This window comes from Pogoniulus pusillus, chromosome 12, assembly GCF_015220805.1.
Source record: "Pogoniulus pusillus isolate bPogPus1 chromosome 12, bPogPus1.pri, whole genome shotgun sequence".
NCBI lineage: Eukaryota > Metazoa > Chordata > Aves > Piciformes > Lybiidae > Pogoniulus > Pogoniulus pusillus.
Genome location: NC_087275.1, coordinates 12,232,433 through 12,253,097, shown reverse-complemented (window position 1 = coordinate 12,253,097; position 20,665 = coordinate 12,232,433). Strand labels below are relative to the sequence as shown.

The 20,665-nt window shown below is 39.9% G+C and overlaps 1 protein-coding gene and 1 long non-coding RNA gene across 3 annotated transcripts in view; one reads left to right on the top strand and one right to left on the bottom strand.

Annotated features, from left to right (window-relative positions):
• Window positions 1-8,094, bottom strand: part of NCAM2 (neural cell adhesion molecule 2) — a 208,197-nt gene extending 200,103 nt beyond the window's left edge. For both annotated transcript variants that reach the window (XM_064152345.1, XM_064152346.1), the window contains exon 1: window positions 7,956-8,094. In XM_064152345.1, the coding sequence (XP_064008415.1) occupies window positions 7,956-8,007 (52 nt within the window). In that variant the 5' untranslated portion in view covers window positions 8,008-8,094. The remainder of the gene's footprint in view (window positions 1-7,955) is intronic.
• Window positions 8,095-8,287: 193 nt separating this feature from the next.
• LOC135179978 (uncharacterized) lies at window positions 8,288-19,257 on the top strand. Its single transcript, XR_010304223.1, has 3 exons — window positions 8,288-8,413; window positions 9,240-9,271; window positions 19,189-19,257. It is a non-coding gene; the product is annotated as an uncharacterized LOC135179978 (long non-coding RNA).
• The last annotated feature ends 1,408 nt before the right edge of the window (window positions 19,258-20,665 follow it).

Below are 20,665 nucleotides of genomic sequence, written 5' to 3'. Positions count from 1 at the left end.
CAGCCACCTGTTACAGATGGGGTGATTCCCAGTATCTACACCAGTTTTGGTGGAGGGGAGAAATTAATTGGAGGCAAGATAATTTTATATAAAAATATATATTTATTAGATTCAATATTCTGAACTCTCGCCACCCCCAACCACTGTATATTAGTATTAAATTGTTCTTTACACAGTTATGAAAACAATCTAGGATAAAATATGCACAGGAACTTGTTAATTAACTAGCAAATATTCAAACTATAAACAGAGAGAGGAGTTTCCCCGTGGCTTAATGCCATTTGGGGTCTCCATGCTATTTGCCCAGCAGAATGGGCTGAAACTGATTCTGCTCTATGGCAGAGACAACAGATATTTACAGAGGTATTAAAGCTTTTACTCACAACTCTTATTAATTATTAATCACCCTCTGGGACTGCGTCACAGCTTGTGTCTAATGTCCAGATTTCAGGGGATCTCTGCCCATGGACTTTGAGGCTGGAATCCTCCGGGCTTGAGGGGAATGGATGAATCTTCTCAGCTTGTGGGGAAATAGGTTTTCTCTAACCTTGTTCTCCTGGTGAGGGATGGAATCTCTGCCTTTGGTGCTGCTGGCTTCTTTGGATGCTGTGTCCAGGAATACTCAGCTGGCAGGATCTCAGGAGCAGGAGGAGGATATTGTGCTGTCTCTGGCATGGTTCTTCATGGCTAGCAGGCCGTGTGTGTGTGCAGACAATTCAGAATCTGCTTCCTGGTTACCTTAGGGGCAATGGCTCTTACCAGGCAATGATAGGCAGCGGGCATGCAAAGTGTGCGCGCTGCTGAAGTCTTAGCACCGTAGGTAAAGGCAGTACAGGATCTGGTCCTGATAACGCAGTGGCATGCAGCTGTGCACAGCTGGTTGGAGATTATGGGCTCCTCATATATATCTGCAGGCTTGAATGAGCTCTGCAAGGAAGGTATGCAGGCAGGTGAACTGCAAGTAAGTCAGAGCATGAAGTCTGGGCCTCTGAGCATCGGAGCTATGCAATGGTGTCTGAGCGGCTGAGTGGCTGAGCTGCTAGTGAGGGCTGAGCACACTGTTTACCTGTGCACCCCTACTTATTGAATGTGGGCTGAGATTAATGGATCCTTTGACCACTAGAGTGACCAATCAGGTTGGCAGTCAGGCAAACCTTACCATAATAGGCAAAAGGCACTTGCCTGGACTTTCCCAAATATGGGGATCACATGGACTTACCCCAGGGAGACACAAGCTGGGTGTGTGGGGGCTTACACAACTTGTTTACAACCAGGGGTCCTGGCAGAAAAACATGACCAGGCAAGGCAAGGCGTAAATAAGCCTACAGGCCCTCCACGACACACCAACTGGATTCAACTCCATTGACTACCACTCTCTGGGCCCTCCTGTCCAGCCAGTGCTTTACCCAGGAGACAGTGTGCTCAGCCACGCCATCAGTAGGCAATTTGTCTGCAAGAATTTTTCAGAGAACAGTATCAAAAGCTTTTCAAAAGTCATCCAGTAGCTGAGTGATCTTGTCATAGAAGGAGATCAGGTTGGTCAGGCAGGACCTGCTTCTCATGAATCCATGCTGACTTGGCCTCATCACCTGATTGTTGTCTAGATGATGTGTGATGGCATTTGAGATGCCCTTTTCCATGATCTGGTACCAAGATCAGACTGACAGGTCTATAGTTTCTCAGATCTTCCTCTCTGCCCTTGCAGATAGGCATCACATTTGCTACCCTTCAGTCCAGTGGCACCTCCCCAGTTAGGCAGGACTTCTGGTAAATAATGGAGAGTGGCTTGGCAAGCACGTCTTCCAAGTCCCTCAGCACCCGTGGGTGCAGCCCATCCGGCTCCACAGACTCATGTATGTCTAAGTGGCACAGCAGCTTAGTGACCACTTTCTCATTATGATGTCCTCGATCTGATTCCCCTCTCTGACTCTACTTCACGAGGATGAGTGCCCAGGGCACTGCTGGATCCACTGCTAAAGACTGAGGCAAAGTAGCCATTGAGCACCTCAGTTTCTCATCCTTAGTCACTAGTTTCCCTCTGCATTTAATAGGGGATGGAGATTTTCTCTAGTCCTCCTTTAGCTGTTAATGAATATATAGAAGCATTTTTTATTATCTTTAACAGCTGTAGCTAGGTTAAACTCCAGTTGCGCTTTGGCTCTCCTAATTTTGTCCCTACATAGTTTCGCTACAACGTTGTAGTCCTCACAACAGACATGCCCCCTCTTCCAAAGGCCACAGATCTTCCTTTTGTTCTTGAGGTCCAGCCTAAGGTCCCTATTTAGCCAGGCTGGACACCTTCCTCAACAACTTGTCTTTCAACACACAGGCACAGCCTGCTCCTGTGCCTTTTAGACTTCCCACTTGAAGTGAGTCCAACCCTCATGGACTTCTAAGTTCTTCAGGATAGCTTCCCAAGGGACTTTGTCCATAAGCCTCCTAAACAGGCCAAAATTTGCCCTCTGGAAGTCCAAGGTGGCTGTTTTACTAACCCCTCTCCTTGTTTCCCCAAGGATAGAAAACTGAATCATCTCATGATCACTGGCTCCCAGACATTCTCCAACCTTTACTTCCCCTGCTAATTCGTCTCTGTTCACAAGAAGCAGATCCAGGAGGGCACTGGTCTTCAGCATATTTATCATGTCCCTTTTCTATCCTCTCTCCCAAACCCTGGACCTTTAGTTTATATAATTTTGATTAAATAAGGTCATATAATATTGACATAATGACACTGCAGTTTAAATTGCATCTTTCCTGTTACAATAAAAAAAAAAAAAACCAAACAAATCAGTGTGATCAGTACATGAAGTTATTCACAATAACAGAATTACCTCTCCATACCTTTTTATATCCATCTGTGATACATGCCATAAGAATCTACATACACTGCTTTACATCTCCCTACTTAAGTATTATTTTAAGTATAGACCTGGCTTCATATAAGCCAAATTAATCTATGATAAAAGTCTACAGAGTTAATGGGCTTGAAATCTCTTGCAGCTTGACTGAATGTGGTGCAATGTGTTTTAGTAGCAAGAAAATTGATGGCAATGGTTTTCTTTATAAACTGAATTCATAGCATGCCCCAAATGGTATCTCATGGGCATGGTGATGAGGACAGCAACTTCCTGGATAAATTTCATATATGCATTTCAAGTATGATTTTAAGCTCATAGCTGAACTCAGGATACAACTGCAATGTAAACAACCAGTTCAGTGTTAGCCAGCTAGAAAGGTCACCCCAAAAGGGGAATTTTCATTTGTACACAAGCAAGTTATTCATATGCTAAAGGCAGATTAAGTATTGCTCTGGATTTTGATGAATTGTAAGTTATTCATCAACCTCTGTCTGCAGTTTATCAAATACTATTTGGGTAATTATAACACTAAAAAAAGAAGGTACTTCTCCAAAGTCATAATGAAAATTTAGACAGGAGAAGAAATAACCCAGCAAAAGAAAGAGTTACTTCTTCTTCCCTCTTCAAAGTCACAATGAAATTCTACTTCACTTCCACTTTCCTCTCTTCTTTTTCTGGAAAAGAGACACTACATCTTAAATAAACATAGATTGACATGTCAATGTTTATGCTTTTTATAGAAAGCTTGAAGGAACTTACATATAGTATTTCAATTAGAAGAAATTTCAGCAATGACAGGAAGGAACAATAATAAAACTTACTAAACCTTCACAGTACTTAATGTTGGTTTTCAAGTTTATCTGGATGTTACCCATAAATAAACTAATTTGTAGTTAAAATACATGTTTCCCAAAATGTTAACTTGACTCAATGGAATCAAATGGCATGTGCTGAATGCAACTGGAGGATTACTGGAGTAGATTGGAAGAAAAAAATCAGTAAGCAAACACAAATCACTTGGGAAAGGTACCTCAAAGAAAAGCTCAGTGAAAGGGTAAACAATATTTGTTCTCAAAATATTTGTTGAAAAAGAAGGCAATTAAACAAATTATACATACGTTAGCCAAAACACTCTAGCAACATTCTGAATGATAAAAAGTTACCTATATAACACAGGTCACATATTTATTTCAGATGAAAAGACAGTCAAAATGACACTATTCAACATCTTAGAGAAGACTTTGAAGCTTCATCTCTATAACTTTCTTTCATGCCTTTCATGATTTAGTGCCATTGCAAACGACAACACTATCTCCAAGTCCATTTCATATAGGAGTGCATGAAATAAAGCTCTACCTATTTCTCATTCATCCCTTCTTAAGTCAATCTTTTAGGCTTATTTTCAGGCAGATACATGGAATTTCATTACATAAAGAGAAGTTATAGAGTTTACACAAGGAAACCAAACAGTTTTTGTTTGGATTATTTTTCAAGGGTGAAAAGACAAGAGGGTAGTAGAGTAGGAGTTGTACAACATAACTGATACCTAGCTGGTTATTAGCTGAAATATAGGGACATATTTCAGATTTCTGCAATAGAATTGGCCTAAAGTTCCACTTAATCCAGAAGATAAACTCATGGATTCAAAAAATTCCAAATTTCAGGGATGGCTCACACAAAATAAGAGAAAGAAACAGGATTCTAGGGAGGGACTGCACTGTGGTGAATAAGACACACATGATGGCATCTTTTTTTGGGGATGTTCCTTATTAACAAATGGTCCTTTATAACCATTTGTAAAGAGAAACTCTTCAGGAAAAATGCAACCAAAGTCAACAACAAAGCAGTGAAAAGAGGAATCTTAAAGCACTATGAGTGAACAAGTACACACTTCTATGAATCTCCTGAAAGAGCACAAAAATTCTACAAGCAAAACGTTTTCTACTTGAACGTAATGAAAAATTAGCAACCAAAAGAAATGTCTAGTATGTAGAGTTATGAAACAAATATGACTTTGCAATCTCTGAGAATGTCCATTTCATCCACTTTAAGTCAATGTTCCCAGACACCAGTAAAAACCTCCTCTTCCGGGTGTTGTATCACTAGGTATGTTAAAAAGCAGATTACAGAGTGAAGTAGACTGTTTTGTTGATTTGGATGAGGCATGGGGGGGCTGAGGGAATATTTGGCCCTGGTAGATAATTATGATGTTCATAAGCTCTTAACTTAAGGGGGTTGAGGAGAGGATTGCTATCTGCTAGTTGTTTTCAAAGTCCTCTAATCTTCTGAAATGGAGCATATATGTCATGATTCCCTCTCCTTGGTCTTAAACACCACCATTTCCCAAAGAAAAAGCTTTGATCATTCATAAAATCTGCTGCAGCTAAGACTCTTAATATTTCAAAGGCAAAGGACCAAAATCTAGTTATTGGCTTTTTCTTAACTATCCACATCCTTCTGATGTTAGAAGTAGAGATAGAGAAGTCATAATCATCATTTCATGCTCTGATAACACTCATTTTCTTAAAAACAAAACAAATATGTCACAAACACTGCAGCCTTCAGTTGATGATGTAAGTGTTCCCCACCACTGCATTCCTGAAAGATGACAGATCCCAAGTTTTTGGAATAGCTTCTCAAATGATTTGAATCACTTCAAGTATCTCTCAAGATTACTCCAAGGAGGTGTCAAAAACAAAAAAAAAATGCACAGTAAATCACTCACCACAGTGCTGTTTGTTAAAATATTTTTTTAAAGGCAATTAAAAAAAAAAACTTTTACATCACTATAGAATTTTTCTCTCCTCTAGAAACTTAAATGGGAATATTTTACATACGCAGATGTTTTCCCATTCCCATTTACTATCTGCTGCTGTGGATCTAGGCTGCATGTAACTGCTATTTCTACAGCCAGATCAAAAATCCTCCTCCCTTTATCTTAAAAAACAAAGCAAATAAAAATTTAAAAAAAGATTTTTAACTAGATAATAACAACTTACTACCAATACAAGATACACTCAGCTCTCTTCCTTTCCATCTTCCCCTCATATCCATCCCCCTGCAATTTTTAAAACTCAGCTCAACGGTATAAAGAGTTTCACTCTGCTATTTATCTCCTGATATCTGGGATAGTAAGATACCAATACTATGTACTCCTCCTACACTGCAGTAATTACACTTCACAAACTGGCTTTCCACCATTCTCCGTTAGAGGAAACACAGAACACATCTCTGCCACACCAAGGTAGACCAATGAATGCAAAGTCTGAAGGAAGCTTTCCCGTTCTTCTCTTCCTTTGCCAGTCTAGTGCTGGCTGTGCTGAAAAACCTCCGGACTGTTTGTGAACCGTTGCCAACCGGGAGACGTTGAGAGCTTCTCCCCGGGTGGCAAAAGCATAGAAACAATCTTACGTGAATTGAAGGCTCTTTGCTACATGTCACCACGACTAATTGTGCGCTGGGTTAAGAGGTTAGACGGTAAATACATGGAAGGATACCATCAGAGCTGCAGTCTCAGTACCTCAAAGCACAATGCCCCCTCCCCCCCCTTTCTCAAGCGCAACAGATCTCATCAGACCGCTCATCAGATTCCGTATAGCGATAGGGTGAGACACAGATCCCCGGCGCTCGGGAGCGAGGGTGTTCGTGCCTCCCCGCTCTCCGGGGCACCTCCGTGGTGCTGCACGGAGGCGGACGGGGCGACAGGCAAGCGAAGCCACCCCCGTCCCGGTTCGGGGTATCTGCCGCAGCCGCCGTGGAGCTCTACCGCCCCCTGCTGCAAGGCGGTGGCAGAAGCAAGCGCCAGGGGTCTCTACCAATCATTCCCAAGCCTCCGTTGACAGCCGTCTGGGTTCTGCTAGTGTTTTGTTTTTTTTCTCTCCATCCCCAATCTTAAATCCCCCTTTAAAAGGCCTCGAGAGCATACCCCTGCCCCTCAGGTGCGGACAACGCAGAGCTTTCAGGCGTTTCTGAAAGGGCATCTCACAAGACGCACAGCGGCCCGGTTCGGCCCCACATGAACGCCAGAAACTTGCCCGAACAGTTCGGAGACACTGCAATTGATCCCCCCCCCTCACCGCGGAGAACTCCTGCCGCGCACCAGCCCGCTCCCCACGGCCCTTCCCCTCCCCGTCTACTAAAGTAGCGCAAACACTCAAGTAACCACACCGGTGACATCCTAAATAAATAAATATTTCATATAAAAAAATATTTGTTAAAAAGGAAGGGAAAAAAACAAAACACAAAAAATCCCCCCAAAACCGTACACATCACCAATATGCCAGGCGCACCACAGCCCCCAAGTGCGTATATGACGAAGCGTTGCGTGGATTAAATGCACATACATATGCAAAAAGCAAACAGTGCCCAGAGGCGCAACCCCAGCACGCCCCGTCTTCCACGCATACATCTGCCTCCGTGGCGTTATTTCATTGACAAAAGTCTTCACTTCTGCGCACACGCCCTCGGCCGTACCCCTACACCAACACATCCCCATGTACACTCCCCGCCGCTGCGAGCCGAGGAGCTCGGTGTCCCCGTAGAGCGAGCGGAACGGTCTTCAGAAGGGAAGAATGAAACCCCGACAGGGAAGACTTCAGGTTAGATTTCTCACCGGCTCTACCGGCAGCAGCACTTCGGTTCTAAAAATGAAACCCACATTGCCTTTCTCTCAAGCAGACTTGTATTTGAAGGCACGACCCTGACAGATTTATTTTTTTTTAAGTCGTTTGATCTCCCTCTCATTTTCGGGCCAAGAAAGGAGAAAAAAAAAGAAAAGAAAACCGGCACCCCCTATGCAAAGCAGCTAAGTGCACTCAGCATCTTCCAGCTTTTTTGTTGGGTTTTCTTTTTCCTCACAACACCTCTTGCAGACTTAAAAAAAAATGAAAAAGGAATCGGGGAGAGGGAAAACGATGAAGCAAGTTTAAGGTGATCTTAAATTTGGTCCCAAGGTGATATATCGCTTCAATTTCCTCCGCTTCCTTTCCGGTTGTATGCTAACCTGACCGAGCAGTCAACATAGGTAAGAATAATAATTAATTAAATAAATAAATAAATAAAAAGCCAGCACCACACCGAAGGCAGCCCCGCTCCTACCTTGCCCGCTACCAAGGAGCAATCCGAGCAGGTAGAAAGACAGGAGGCTCATGTTCAGGAGCTCGCGCCGGTGGACAGTTCCAAGTTGGATGTGCTCGACCAGCACCAGCAAACCCTGCTGTCGTCTGCTGCCGTCCGCGCAGACCCGCACTTGCGGAGCGCCGCTCGCCAAGTGACTGCCAGCGCCTCCCCGTGCCGCACTATATCGGGGCGGCAGGGGCCGCCGCGCAGGAGGCGGGCATAAGGCGGCCCGCGCGGATCCTTCCGCGACACATCCATGGTCGCACCACCGACAAGCGGCATCGGTGGGAGATTCTTCCGCTGCTGAGAGAGGCAATGGCAGGCTTTAAGCCCCTCTCCCTCCCGGCTCGCCCGCAGCCTTCCTGAGGGGGTGAAGCAGCTCTGTCGCCTCGCCATCGCCGCCTCTTGGAGGCAGTTCATCACCGCCGTCGCCTGAGGTGAGACAGCCTAAAGGGAGAGGCGGCGGCTTTACAGAGAATCCTACTGGGAACTCGGAGCTTCCTGGGAGCGCAGAGCCAAAAGCGGCTCTTCGGCTGCGAGGGCGAGGGGAGCGCAGTGCGGGATTGGCCTGGCTCTGTCATTCGCGCTCCTCCCGGGAGCGCCCTGCTGCGCGGTGACGGCGGCCCCAGTACTGCCCGCGGGGCTTCCGCTGGAGGGCGGCGGGTGCATGCCTCCCGCTGCCGCGTGGCTCCCGGGAGCGGAGCGGCGGGACCTGATTCCGCCTCTCGGTGCGAAGCGCTCCCGCTACAGACCTCACATACCACTGTGTCTGGGGGCTAATCACGCTGGGTTTAGAGATAGGCGTTTAGCTGTCTAGGAATTCACCTGCTTTGACTTTCGTTATTAGCACAGAGGGGAAAAAATACCTCTGCTGTTTATGACTGCGTGAAACGAAACCGATAAACAAATAAATTGCTTACCTTCTCGGATGCCTCAGTGATCGCTCCCTGAGGACATTGTAAGCGGAAAAAAAAGCCCAACAGCCTTCTTCTAAAGAGATGAGGGTTTGTCCAGCTCGACTTTGAAGAGGTAATCTGAAGCAGAGGGGAATTCGATTAAACTACGGTCTCCAAAGCAGATTCTCTAAATTTGACACCACCTGTATGGTAGATACATGGAAGGTGCTAGAAGTGGATTTATATTAATGTGGGGCAGCAGTGGTAGTAGTTAATAAAAGATTCCTCCACATTAGCACATTCATAATGATTTTTTCAGATCTTTTTTCCTCTTTTTTTTTTTTTTTTTTTTTTTTTTTTTTTAAAGGATAAGGGGAAGAAGGAGGACAAAGAAGAAAGGTAAAAAAATCCTTTTGTAGAAAGATAATGTAAATGACACAATTGTTATCTCTGGCTTGACTCTTGCTGCTCCATAGTCAAACAAAATTATGAAATATAGGAGGAAGAAGTGATATAGTCAGATCTTGCTGGGGTCAACAAGGTATGTGATAAAATTGACTCTTTCCTCAGAAGATGATGGTTTAGGATACTTGAGAACACATACAGAAAATGCTGGTAGAGGGGAGAGCTTTGTGCCATTGGTTGGTTAGTCTGCACCACATAAATCAGAACTTCATTGCTCCATGCCATGTGGCCCTGCTCTTGAAAGTAAAGATTTTTGTAACCTAATATGAAATTAAGATTTCCATCTCTGTTTAAGTGGGAATGCAATTGTAATTCCTCATACAGTTTTGGAAATCCAAAATACATCCACTTCATCAAAGCCTTTTAGGTGAGAACTGCATTTGTAATTAGGAGCTGTTCTCCCAGATGTTGACAGAGATGCCTAACTGCAGAAAGTTTTGGCTAGGACCTTTAGTGGAAGTTCAAATGAGCACAACAAAAGTCAGTATTTTGGTTAATGAGGTTTTCCATGTAAGAAGATTCCATTAGCCCCGTACCCAACTACAGAAATAGACATCATTAATACAGAGAGAATACAGGAAGATGATGAAAACAAATATTACATTTAAAAAAAAAAAAAAAACTTTTAAAGATATATAAATCTTACTGGGCAAAAAGCAAAAAAATCTCATTATGAATTTGGTAGAATGGCAAATTTGTCAAATCTGTTGATGGTTTTGACATATTTGGAGTGTTACCATCCATCAAAAGTGGAATAACTAGAGAAAATATAACCGGTATTAATAAATAAAACCAAATAACTTGCATGCATACCTTAACATCTATTGTAATATCCTTTAATCAAGGGTGAAAGGTAAATACAGAACACCTTGATCTGCACAGACACCAAAGCAATGAGGAAGTCCCTTTCCCCATGAGAACTAAACACAATAGAAGAAATGTAACTATCTCACGTTTGATTACTTTAAATCATAATTATGATGAGAATTTCTGCAGTGTCAGGTCTAACTGAGCAATTCTTGCTTCTTTAAAATTGGATGAGGATGCTTTATCTCCAAACAGAACTCTTGTCCTGACAATTCCACCTAGTCTACAAAAGTAACTAGAGCCCACTGTGTAGACTGTCCATGCTATGTAGCTACAGGATTTGGAGACATCTGGTTTTAGTCTAGTGTCTCAAGGAAAAGAGGAACATGCTCTTCTCTTTGAAGCAATGAAGCAAGTCAACAAAAGATTACTATAAATCTCGAAGATAATCACATTCTTGTAGTACTACCGTGTGGTGGGTTAGGAAATTCTCCCCCCTCCCCCACACTATTGAAATTTACCAGACTAGCTCAAACAGCTTGGAAGTAAGATGAAGCTATATTTACAGCAAAGCTAAATTTATAAGCATATATATACAATATATTTTCAAGTATTTACAACTGTATTCAAATTACAAATAATACAGAAATCCAGACTCCCTCCCAGACAAAGGAAACTGCCCAGAAGGGATGTAAAGCTACCCTTTCTACCCTCTCTTTCTCCCTCAACTTTCCTATATAGGCAAACAAAAACAACCAGCAAAGCTTACATTGTGATTTGTTAGTGGAGAGATAGAGCAGGATGAGGGAGAAGTGAATAGGAGTAGTGTCTGAGAACAAAGTGAGACAAATTGTTTACTTTTTGTTTTTGGTTTTTTTTATCCTTCTCAGCAAACCAATGAATGATATAGGCTTCATCATTATTTTCTTTTCACAACCAATGATCTAATTTCTCTCATTAAAATATTCCAATTAGCCTCAAACCAGCACATACTGTAAAACACAGAGACTTCACTGAATGAAAAGGCAGCAGCTGATTCATCTACCAGTAGACATGTAGCTTGAAGTACTCTGTCACATGTACCACCTACAAGGTATATGTAGAGATCCTGAGACCATGCAGTAAAGGGATGGAGAGGAGGGGACAACGTACATAAGTATTCAGGACTTCATAGTTTCTGCTGGTTGTGTAACAACTCATTTGTACAGAAGGAAGTTCTCTTAAAAAGTATATGGTAGTGAACCACAACAGCATATCACAAGGAGGTCACGCAGAGATTGGAAAAATGCAGAAAAAGTGAACAGCTTTTCTGCCATCCACATCCATATGACACTTGATGTTTGTGACCATATGCTGAACCCAAAGATAAGCATTTCAAAAGTGTTGTAAAACACTAATCAGCATCAATAACAACACACCTATAGTATTTGGCATTTTTCAGCTCATTGTTTTTCTTCAAAGGGTGTGCCGTTTCCTACGGAGAAGCTTGACATGGAGCTGAATGGGTATGCTTAGACTAGGAGAGTAGAAAATACGATTTCTGCAATCACATGCGTAACGAATATGCAGAAAAAAATACCAACACCAAAACCATATTTTAAAGCTATGTAAATTTAAAAAATAAGACCAGAAATAAACTGAAATGATTACTATCTTATTTGAACAGCCCAGATGTGCACTATCAAGAAGAGTATCATTCTGTTGAGGCAAAGGTGGTGAAATCAACTTTGATAGGTTCTCAAAGCAATTAAAATAGAATTCTGGTGACTGAAAAGACTTGACAGAAAACTCTCAGAGGAAAATAAGAGAAACTGTTACCTAATGTTACATACATGTTTGATTAGTACCTTGGATCTTTTAGGATACCATACTGAGAATCGAAGTGGATATATCTGTAAGTTATCTGTCTTTTCTGTCACACAACAGCCTCCAGCCTTCACAACTGTGCTGTCATACACAGCTTTTCTACATTTTTTTTACTACCTGTGAAGTTAGCAGAAAGACAGTAAGAACTAATTTCCCCCTTATTACTTACGTATTTCCCTCAGTGAACCTTATCTTATGGCATGAATAAAAGTGGCAAAATTCGGCCCTGGGAACAGAAACATTTTAAGTTATTATCATTGCACTTAAATCAGTTTACAACATCTGTAAACTTGCTGTGACTGAACTTGTTAAGTAGCATCTTCATGGCGTGAAGTACTTTATTTCAAAATTGATTGATGATTGTGTGTTCAATGCAAATGCAAATAAATAGAGAAACCTATGTCTTGATGATGATTTCATAATGGATATTTATAGTGAAATATGTCTTTTCCTGTGGACAACTTGCCAAGAGATCCAGACGGGTTTTCTGACTTGTCTTACATACACTGAAATGTTAAGGAAGTAACCTAAAACTAGCTGGAAATTTTAGAAGTAGGCTAATGGCACAGTTAGGAAGAAAGACCAGGGCGGTCATATGTCCAGAAATAACAAAGAGTTGTAAGGAAAATTGACAGGTCCTGAAGTAATTACTAAATGTGGGGGGTGGCAGGAAAGGAAAGAGATAGGGAAAAGAGAAAAGACAATATGCTCCTTCCTGCTGTCGTGGAGGCAGGGAATTGATGTGGCTGAGTCAGGAATTACAAAAATAGAAATATTTTATTTTCCTGAAAACTCCACTCCCAAACTATACACAAACCTAGTTAGGTTTATTTACAGATTCTAATTCGATTGGGGATTCTTCAAAAGGATGTTTAGAGATTTAGGAAGTCAGGAAATTGAAAAGGCTAAGCTATAAACACAACTTTAACCCACTATCAATTGGGCTGAGCAGAGAATTAGGGAACAGCAGGCTTTACTCACAGAAGTGAGACAGGTATTCGGAAATCATCCCTTGCTGGATTTCTCTGTGGCTCGACTGATTCTGACACTGCAAGCAGTACCCAATAGTCTGGATCCATGCGGCAGAAACCCAAGGTAAGTGACAAAGCTGCCAAACTCAGAAATGTCTCAAGACATGGCTGGCACAAGACAGGGATTCATGGAAGTGACACTGTCTCAGCAGTGGCAGGGGAGAGACAAGCTGCTAGGGTCCCTCAGTCTGGAAGACAGCCAGGAAGTTGGCTGCTGAAATGATTCGAGAGTAGCCAGGTCTGGGTGCCTCCAGCAGCTCTCTCAAAAAGACCCCAGGACTTGCCAAGCTCGCAAGTTTGCACAGAATGGTGCAAAAGTGGGGAGAACCGTCCAAAGGCAGGGATGGTGTAAAAAACATGCAAAAAGGAGGCGTCCAAAAGCGGGGACAGTCTAAACCAGGAATTCTGTCACGACAGGAACCTGTCCTGTGGGGAAGTCTGTCAAGGCGGGAACTCTTTCAAGGCAGAACCACCTCTCCTTCTCCCTTTGTCTATTTACCCTTTTCTAGACAAAGTGTTCATTTGCCATTTTATACTGGGTGCAAAAACCCAGCCAACCACCAGCCCGACTGCAGCGTGGACTCCTACATGGGTCAGCACGTGTGCAGAAAGGCGTTCCCTGCTGTCCCCCATTTGAGCCTGCAGGGCAGGGGGGGAAAGCAGGTTTTGTGCCTTCTTCTCCTCCCCATTCAAACCATTGGGGTTGGGGTGGGGGTTGGAGAAGAAAAGAATTTGGAGTACTCTGAAATGCCTGCAAACCTGATGTGTTGCACTTGCAGGAAAACGCCTTCTGTAGACAAGGTATTTTTAAGCGGTGCTTGTGAACCCAATTGCTGATCATCTCCAAAGTGAGTTGTTGTGTAATAGAATACTTTCATATGAACACTAAAAACACAATTAAAGTGGCACTAGGATAAATTATACAACAGTGAAAAATAACATTATTGTGGTGAGGAAATGGCGCATGAAAAAGCAGTCTCATAAATGTTTGCACCACTGCTATGTTTCAAGTTCTTCACATCTTATAGGGAATTTCATAGCTATCATTTTGGATTAAGATTTTATAAGAAAGAGGCAAAAACGTTGTTTCCTCTCATTTTCAAGTCACTTTAAATTAAAAGCTCTTCCTGTAAGAGGAACTTGAAATGATCTTGAAATTATTCAGATGCTAAAAAGAGATTCATGGAATTTGTGTAGGGGGGATAATTTTCAGTATAATTTCTGGAACTGAATAATGACAAGGGCACGTACAAAATAATTTTGTCCGTGTAAAGATGACCGCTTAATTGTTGAAGGTAGCAAGGTTGCATGAAGCACAGTGTGCTAATTTGCTTACAATATAAAACATTGTGCTGACAAAAGAAATCAATAAGCTGAATTTATATGTCTGAAGGAAGCATTGCACACTTCTGTGTCTAGTACAGCAAAAGTAGCATTTGAACTCTAGAGAGAGATTTTCCTGTCTTCCAGGTTACTGCATAGATACATGTCTAGATCAGATCAGTTACTCAAAAAACATGATCTCTCAACAAGTTAATATCTGTTCACTATCAGCTTCAGATACTTGGGAAGATTGTGGACATTTTGATTATTTTACCTGAGAATGAAACTTCTAATGCTAAGGTACTCCAGCTGGCTCAAATATAACTGCCTACATGCTCAGCAACATGGCAGTTTTGTACTTTACCTCTTTTATGATATGTTTATGAACACACATACCACTTTACATTTTTGGGGGGACTATCAACTTTTCTTGTTAGCACTGGATTTTATTTTGTACAATATCTAAAGCATTTTTTTAGATGGGAATATCGTGGATGCTACCAAACAATGTTGCACAAAGTGCTACATTTCCTTAGCTCACCGGAACTGCCACCTCGATGCTTTACGAATGTAAACACCACACTTTTGGTTACTCAAGTCCCACCAGCCATTTTTTGCCATCTCTGAGACAAAAAATATTCTTCCATTAAATATATTACCAGATCATGCAAATGCTAATATCTAGTTTAGTGCAATATCAGTTAATTTAATTGAAGGGACCTTCTATAATGTTATATTACTGCAGCACTGAATAAAAGACAAAATTTTCTGGCCTTCACCGAGATGCACCAAACATTTCAGCATGTGAAGTAGCTAAGGATGTTTGCTACATGGTGATAATTTGAAGAGCAGTTGTTTTTAAAGTGGTTGTGTGTGCAAAACACAGGCTTTTCTCAGCTGTTGGTCTGTGACTGAAACTAATTCCTCAAAGTGCTTTGAATCATGATGAATTTCAGAGATATTCAGAATAAAATGTAAATCACACTTATTCAACTATTTGTATTTTCATTAAGAGCAAAGACTAAAACTGTACAAAACCCCATACCAAAGGGAAAAACTGTTATCTACAGAATATAAAATTAGATATAAAATGAAAATTAGTAATTTATAGATACATTTGGGCTAAAGTTCTATACCATGATGCACATTTTAAGTGCTGCACAAATTGAATAGTCTGAGGTTCAGGGTTGTCCAACTACTCAATTCACATTGCTGTCCCAGTTTTCACTGAGACTGAGTAGCTGTTGAATTGTATGGGTTACAAGTGAGCAAGGACATATGATGGTTTACATGAGGGATGTCAACAGTCAGTGAAACCTTTATGGAGAATTCAGAAGCAAGTATTTCTATACATAAATAATTTTGAGAGAAAAGGAACACATATAAGTTTTAGTATATTGATTACTCTGTGTGGTAAAAGAACTGTGTCCACATCTCCAATTCTCCAGTTGGAGGAAGGATCATGATCAAAGTGTTCAGTGTATCGTTCAAATGATAATTGAATAAACAATGATGGGAAAATAAATAAATAAATAAATAAATAGCCCCCCTAAAAGTAGTGGATTTTAACTCAAGACTTATAAAGGCAATTGATGTAAACCCGATAATTTTAACAACACTTACCTGTTATGTAGATCTATCTGTAGTAAGCTGAACAAAATGAGAAAAATCTAATTGGGAAAGAAATTCTAAATTATACAATGGCCTAAATTTTCCTTATTGTTTTATGTTAGCAGACCTCAACCTTCTCAGAGCCTGACTGGCCCTTAAAAGCATAAAGATCTCTTTGTATCAAAACACACATAAAATGAGATCCTCAAACTTTCCAGGTGTTTCATTTCCTGTTTTCACATACACATGATGTTAATGCATGTATTCAGGCTCTTTAAACTTGGACTATTCAACAGTGGTAGTTTGTTTATGCCCCAGAACAGCTGGAAGTACAGTACATAAGATCAGAATTAAGCTCAGGATATCCTTCTGGTAATTTCTGCTGTAATTTGGACCCAGCACTCATTTTTTTTTTTTTTTAATTATTATAAGAAAGCTCTCTTACAACTTCATAATTAGCTTCTAGGTTCTAGATACATTCTGTGAAACTAAAAAGTGCATTTAAGAATCTCACAGTTGCTACAGATAATGCTGTGGAATATTTATATTACTGCAGAAAACACAAAATCAGCAGGGAAAAAAAGCTAAGAAATAATTTTTTTTTTGTTTGCAACATCTGTGCCAATAACACTGATGAAATCATCAGTTATGATTTTGACAAGGAAGATAAATAAGCTTATTGTATGTATTGCTGTGCTGACTTCTACTTCACAGAGAAAAAATAAGAGTAGAGTTTGAGAAAGATCAATATTTACCAGAAGAGTTAGGAAGGGGAAATATTTATGTTTTTTTAATTGACTTTTTTTTTGTTTGTGTGTTTATTTTAGCAACTCAGCAGAACATAACCAAAATCTGTAGAAAGAATTCAAAACTTGTTGAGGACTGGATTGTTCCTCTTACACCTGTTGTGGTAAGCCTAAATAGGCCAAAATAGACTTATATGTGTCTTGGTGTGATGGTTTGGACTAGTGGACCTCAATAATTGCCTTCCTGCCCCAGCCCTTTGGTGGTTCTGTAGCTCTGTTGTATGATTCCCAAAGTACAAGATAAAGAATTCTTTAAATCATTCTGTAGTAGTTTTCTTCCTCTTAGCATCCTCATTGCCTCAGAAACATTTCTTATCTAGTGACTTCTATGATGCCACAGACAGAAGCCATAGAGGGTGCTAAGATTTGTTTGTGGTTCTTTATTGACATTAATTGCTAACTAAATCTCTACTTGAAAATATTTAAGCACAAAACATATGAAAGCATTTCTTACTTTTTTTCCTTCCTATAGCATTCTTCTTGTGAAATTTCAAGCAGGCGTAAGTAATGATCAGTATGAACTCTTTAAGTTGTGTTTTACATGTGAACAATTTAAATAATAATAGCAATCATTAATAATCTCAAGAAGAAAGAGTGACTCTGATTCAACCAAATCATACTACATGTTAGCAGTGGTGCTTAAGAAAACAGTTACTCTTAACAGCTCAAGCTATCTGTAGATCCATAGCTCCAGCAGTAAAATACTTTGGGAGAGTCTTATGGGGAATTATGAGATATCAGAACCACTGTCCAATATGTTTTGATTTACTCTCATGAGACAGCTGTAATCAACATAATGGTTTGCCCCATTATTAAAGGTAGGACAATCACACTTGTCCAGTGTAACAAATGCTACTGATTTTTAAAGCTCTTTAAATGCTTGTTAATAGTTCTCATGGTATTTTCCTTTAATAATTCCTGATATAATTTTGTTGCCTTAGCATCCTTTGATACCTATAAAAATATAATTTGCCTCCTGCTTGCGATTGCAGTCCATGATTGGTCTTTATTTTTACATTTCTGCAGTTGTTTTTCTGGCCAGACTTTCACATTACCTGGGTATTAAAAATATTTTTCTGGCCCAAGTTATCATCCACAGTGGTAATATGGGTGCTGAACTGGAGCATGCTCTTTGGAAAAAAAAATCTGATGGCCTGAGGGTGAAAGAACTATGTGTGTACTTTGTTACAAGAACAGACAGGCAGCTCATTGAACTAACACGTATAGAAGATGGCAGAATGATGCACAGTGCAGTTCTAGTTCACATGTTAGGGCAGACCAGGAGTATGCAAAAAAAAAAGGAAAAATTCTAGACATTTTAATGGCTCACAAAATTAACATTTGTTGAGATATTTTAATAAATATTGCAGCTATATTTGCCAAAATCTCATTAGCAGTACATATGAGTGGAAGCCAAACTTTCTATTTCTCACATGTCATTTATTTAAACTGTCTCGAAAAGGAGAAACCTGACAGTTGCTAATATATTGTATTATGGCACTGAACCTTTCATGATTATTTTATTGCCCTTGCTTGCAGTGTTTGTCCTTGGGAGTCAGCTTGACAGAATTATTTTGGATCAGTGTTTTAATTGTGGTCTAAATTGGATTTGGAAATGGAAATCTGGTTTTTTTTCTCTCTGTGATCAAGCGAAAGCTCCTGTCATGTCCAACGTGATCGCAGACTTCTTCCCTATTCACAGTGAGCAAGATTTGCAGAGCTGAAAGGGTGCCTTTCAATAGATAGCCTTTTACCTGAAAAAACATCAAGGGAGAGCAGTCATTCTCTGAGGGCTCATCAGTCCTTAGAAGCCTTTTTAAGGAAAAGAGAGAAAAATGTTAGATACTGGTAGTGTACCTACTTTTGTCTCATCTATACTTTTGTTTGTTTGTTTGCTTTTAAAGAAAGAAAAAGAGAAGGCAAAAAAAAATCTAAGCAGGTATCTTTGGATTTTTTTGTTTTGCTTTGGGTTGAGTTTTGGGTTTGTTTGTTTTTTTTTTTTTTAATTTGCTTTTGTTTTGGTTTGGTTTTTTCTCCTTTACAATGTTTTAACTGGTTGAAGTGTGAAGCTGTGAGTCTGTGTTTTCCAGCTACACCACTTTAAATACCAAAATGATAGAATTTCTTAAACACTTTATTCTATGATCTATGTACACACAACATTCAAAAGAAGAAAAACTACTAATCTTGAAAATAGAGTATTTTTACAAAAATGTGGAAATAAATAGAGAGTCAAGGCCTCTGGAAAATTAAGTTTTTATATATGTTCAGAACAGCTGCAATATTTTCACTTAAGAGTCTACAATTCAAGCAAAGTGAGTATTTCACTTCTCAGCATGTACTACTAGTTATATGCTGAGAGGCAAATGCCTCTTAAATGACTGAATATAAGCACTTGCTTTTTTAGTGTTTGAAAACCCTCAACTGGGAAAAGAAAAACACTTCCCCTTGAAGACCAACAGATGTCTTTGCCGATGTAAGTATACATTTGCACTTAGTAAAGATGTACCCTGGAAGAGCTAAACAAGGAAATGGATTTTGCATTTTCCTCTAACTGTCAGAATTTTTATGAGTTTTGTCCCTGGAATACAGTGTTTTACAGTCTCTGTCGTGCTCTTCAGAAAGTTCCAGTTAATGTATTTTTGATTATTTTTACCTTGGACAATGGCATCATGATTTGCTTGGAATGTAATTGCAAATCATGGAAGCAAAAATCCAGTTAGGTAGCATATGACCACTGTAGATCATATAGTCCTTCCTTTTCCAGTTGAAAAGAAAAAGATAATTTCTGAATTAGATTACTCAGGAGTCTGTGAAGGCTACAGAGGTGCTGCCATTCTCCTGAGTAGCAATTACAAGATAGATTTTTAATGGAATTGTGATCTATTAAGCAGAGAATTAGTGATGGCTGCTGTGCTCTGCCTATAGGTGAAAAGCATTTTTGAAGTTTTTCTTGGGTTTATTTTAAATAGCAATGGATTTAGAAACATCTAAAACCATTGTTTGGTGTAGGAACATCAGAACTGATACAGTAAACCAGAAAAATGGTCTGGTTAGTTCTCTGTTATTTACATATTGGTGACCAACATAATGGATAGCTCAGAAACGCTCCAAACCAACAGTAGATAGTAGTATAAGTCTAAAAGTTTCCAAAATCAGTAGGTGATAGTTGTGTAGAGCATTCTTCATATGAAAGGTTAATTTTAAAATATCTTTTTAGCTCCCATTTTTAGCTAACTTTTATGGCAACTATTTGACAAAGTTGTAAAAGAGTTTTCTTTACTCGTTCTGAATTTGTATTTATCTTATTCTGTCATATATAAATGGTACTGTGGTATGATTTATACTGCCTTCCATCACAGTGTATATATATATAAAGCAATCCGAGGGCAATATATTTTCCCTTGTTTGAAAGTATCTGCAGCTTTAAATTGCTCTATGAAAAATGAAAGAGATGCTTAATGATAACAGTCAGATCTAAATCAAACAGCATTATGTTAAACAAGGCTGATTCTTTTGAGCATATCTGGGGGAGCAATAGTCTGAAAAAGAGAATGACCAAGTAATGACCAAGTTTGCATGAAGAAGAAATTGCAACCTTCTGTCCCTTTGATTGCTTAAGAAAGGATAGAATACAGATCAGTGTCCCCAATTTCAAATATCATAAGATCAGACAGTCTGCTATGTTATTTGTGATTTCATGCACTGTACCAGAAGGACATTGGACACGATCTACTGAAAAGCAGAGAAAAAGGAAGCTAAAAGGACCTCAGTGTATTCACATCCACAGAGAGGAATTCTTGAGAAATAAAGATATTTTGACAGTAGCTTCAACTGAATCAACTGTTGGCATAATTGAGATAATGGTATATTATTATCAATCT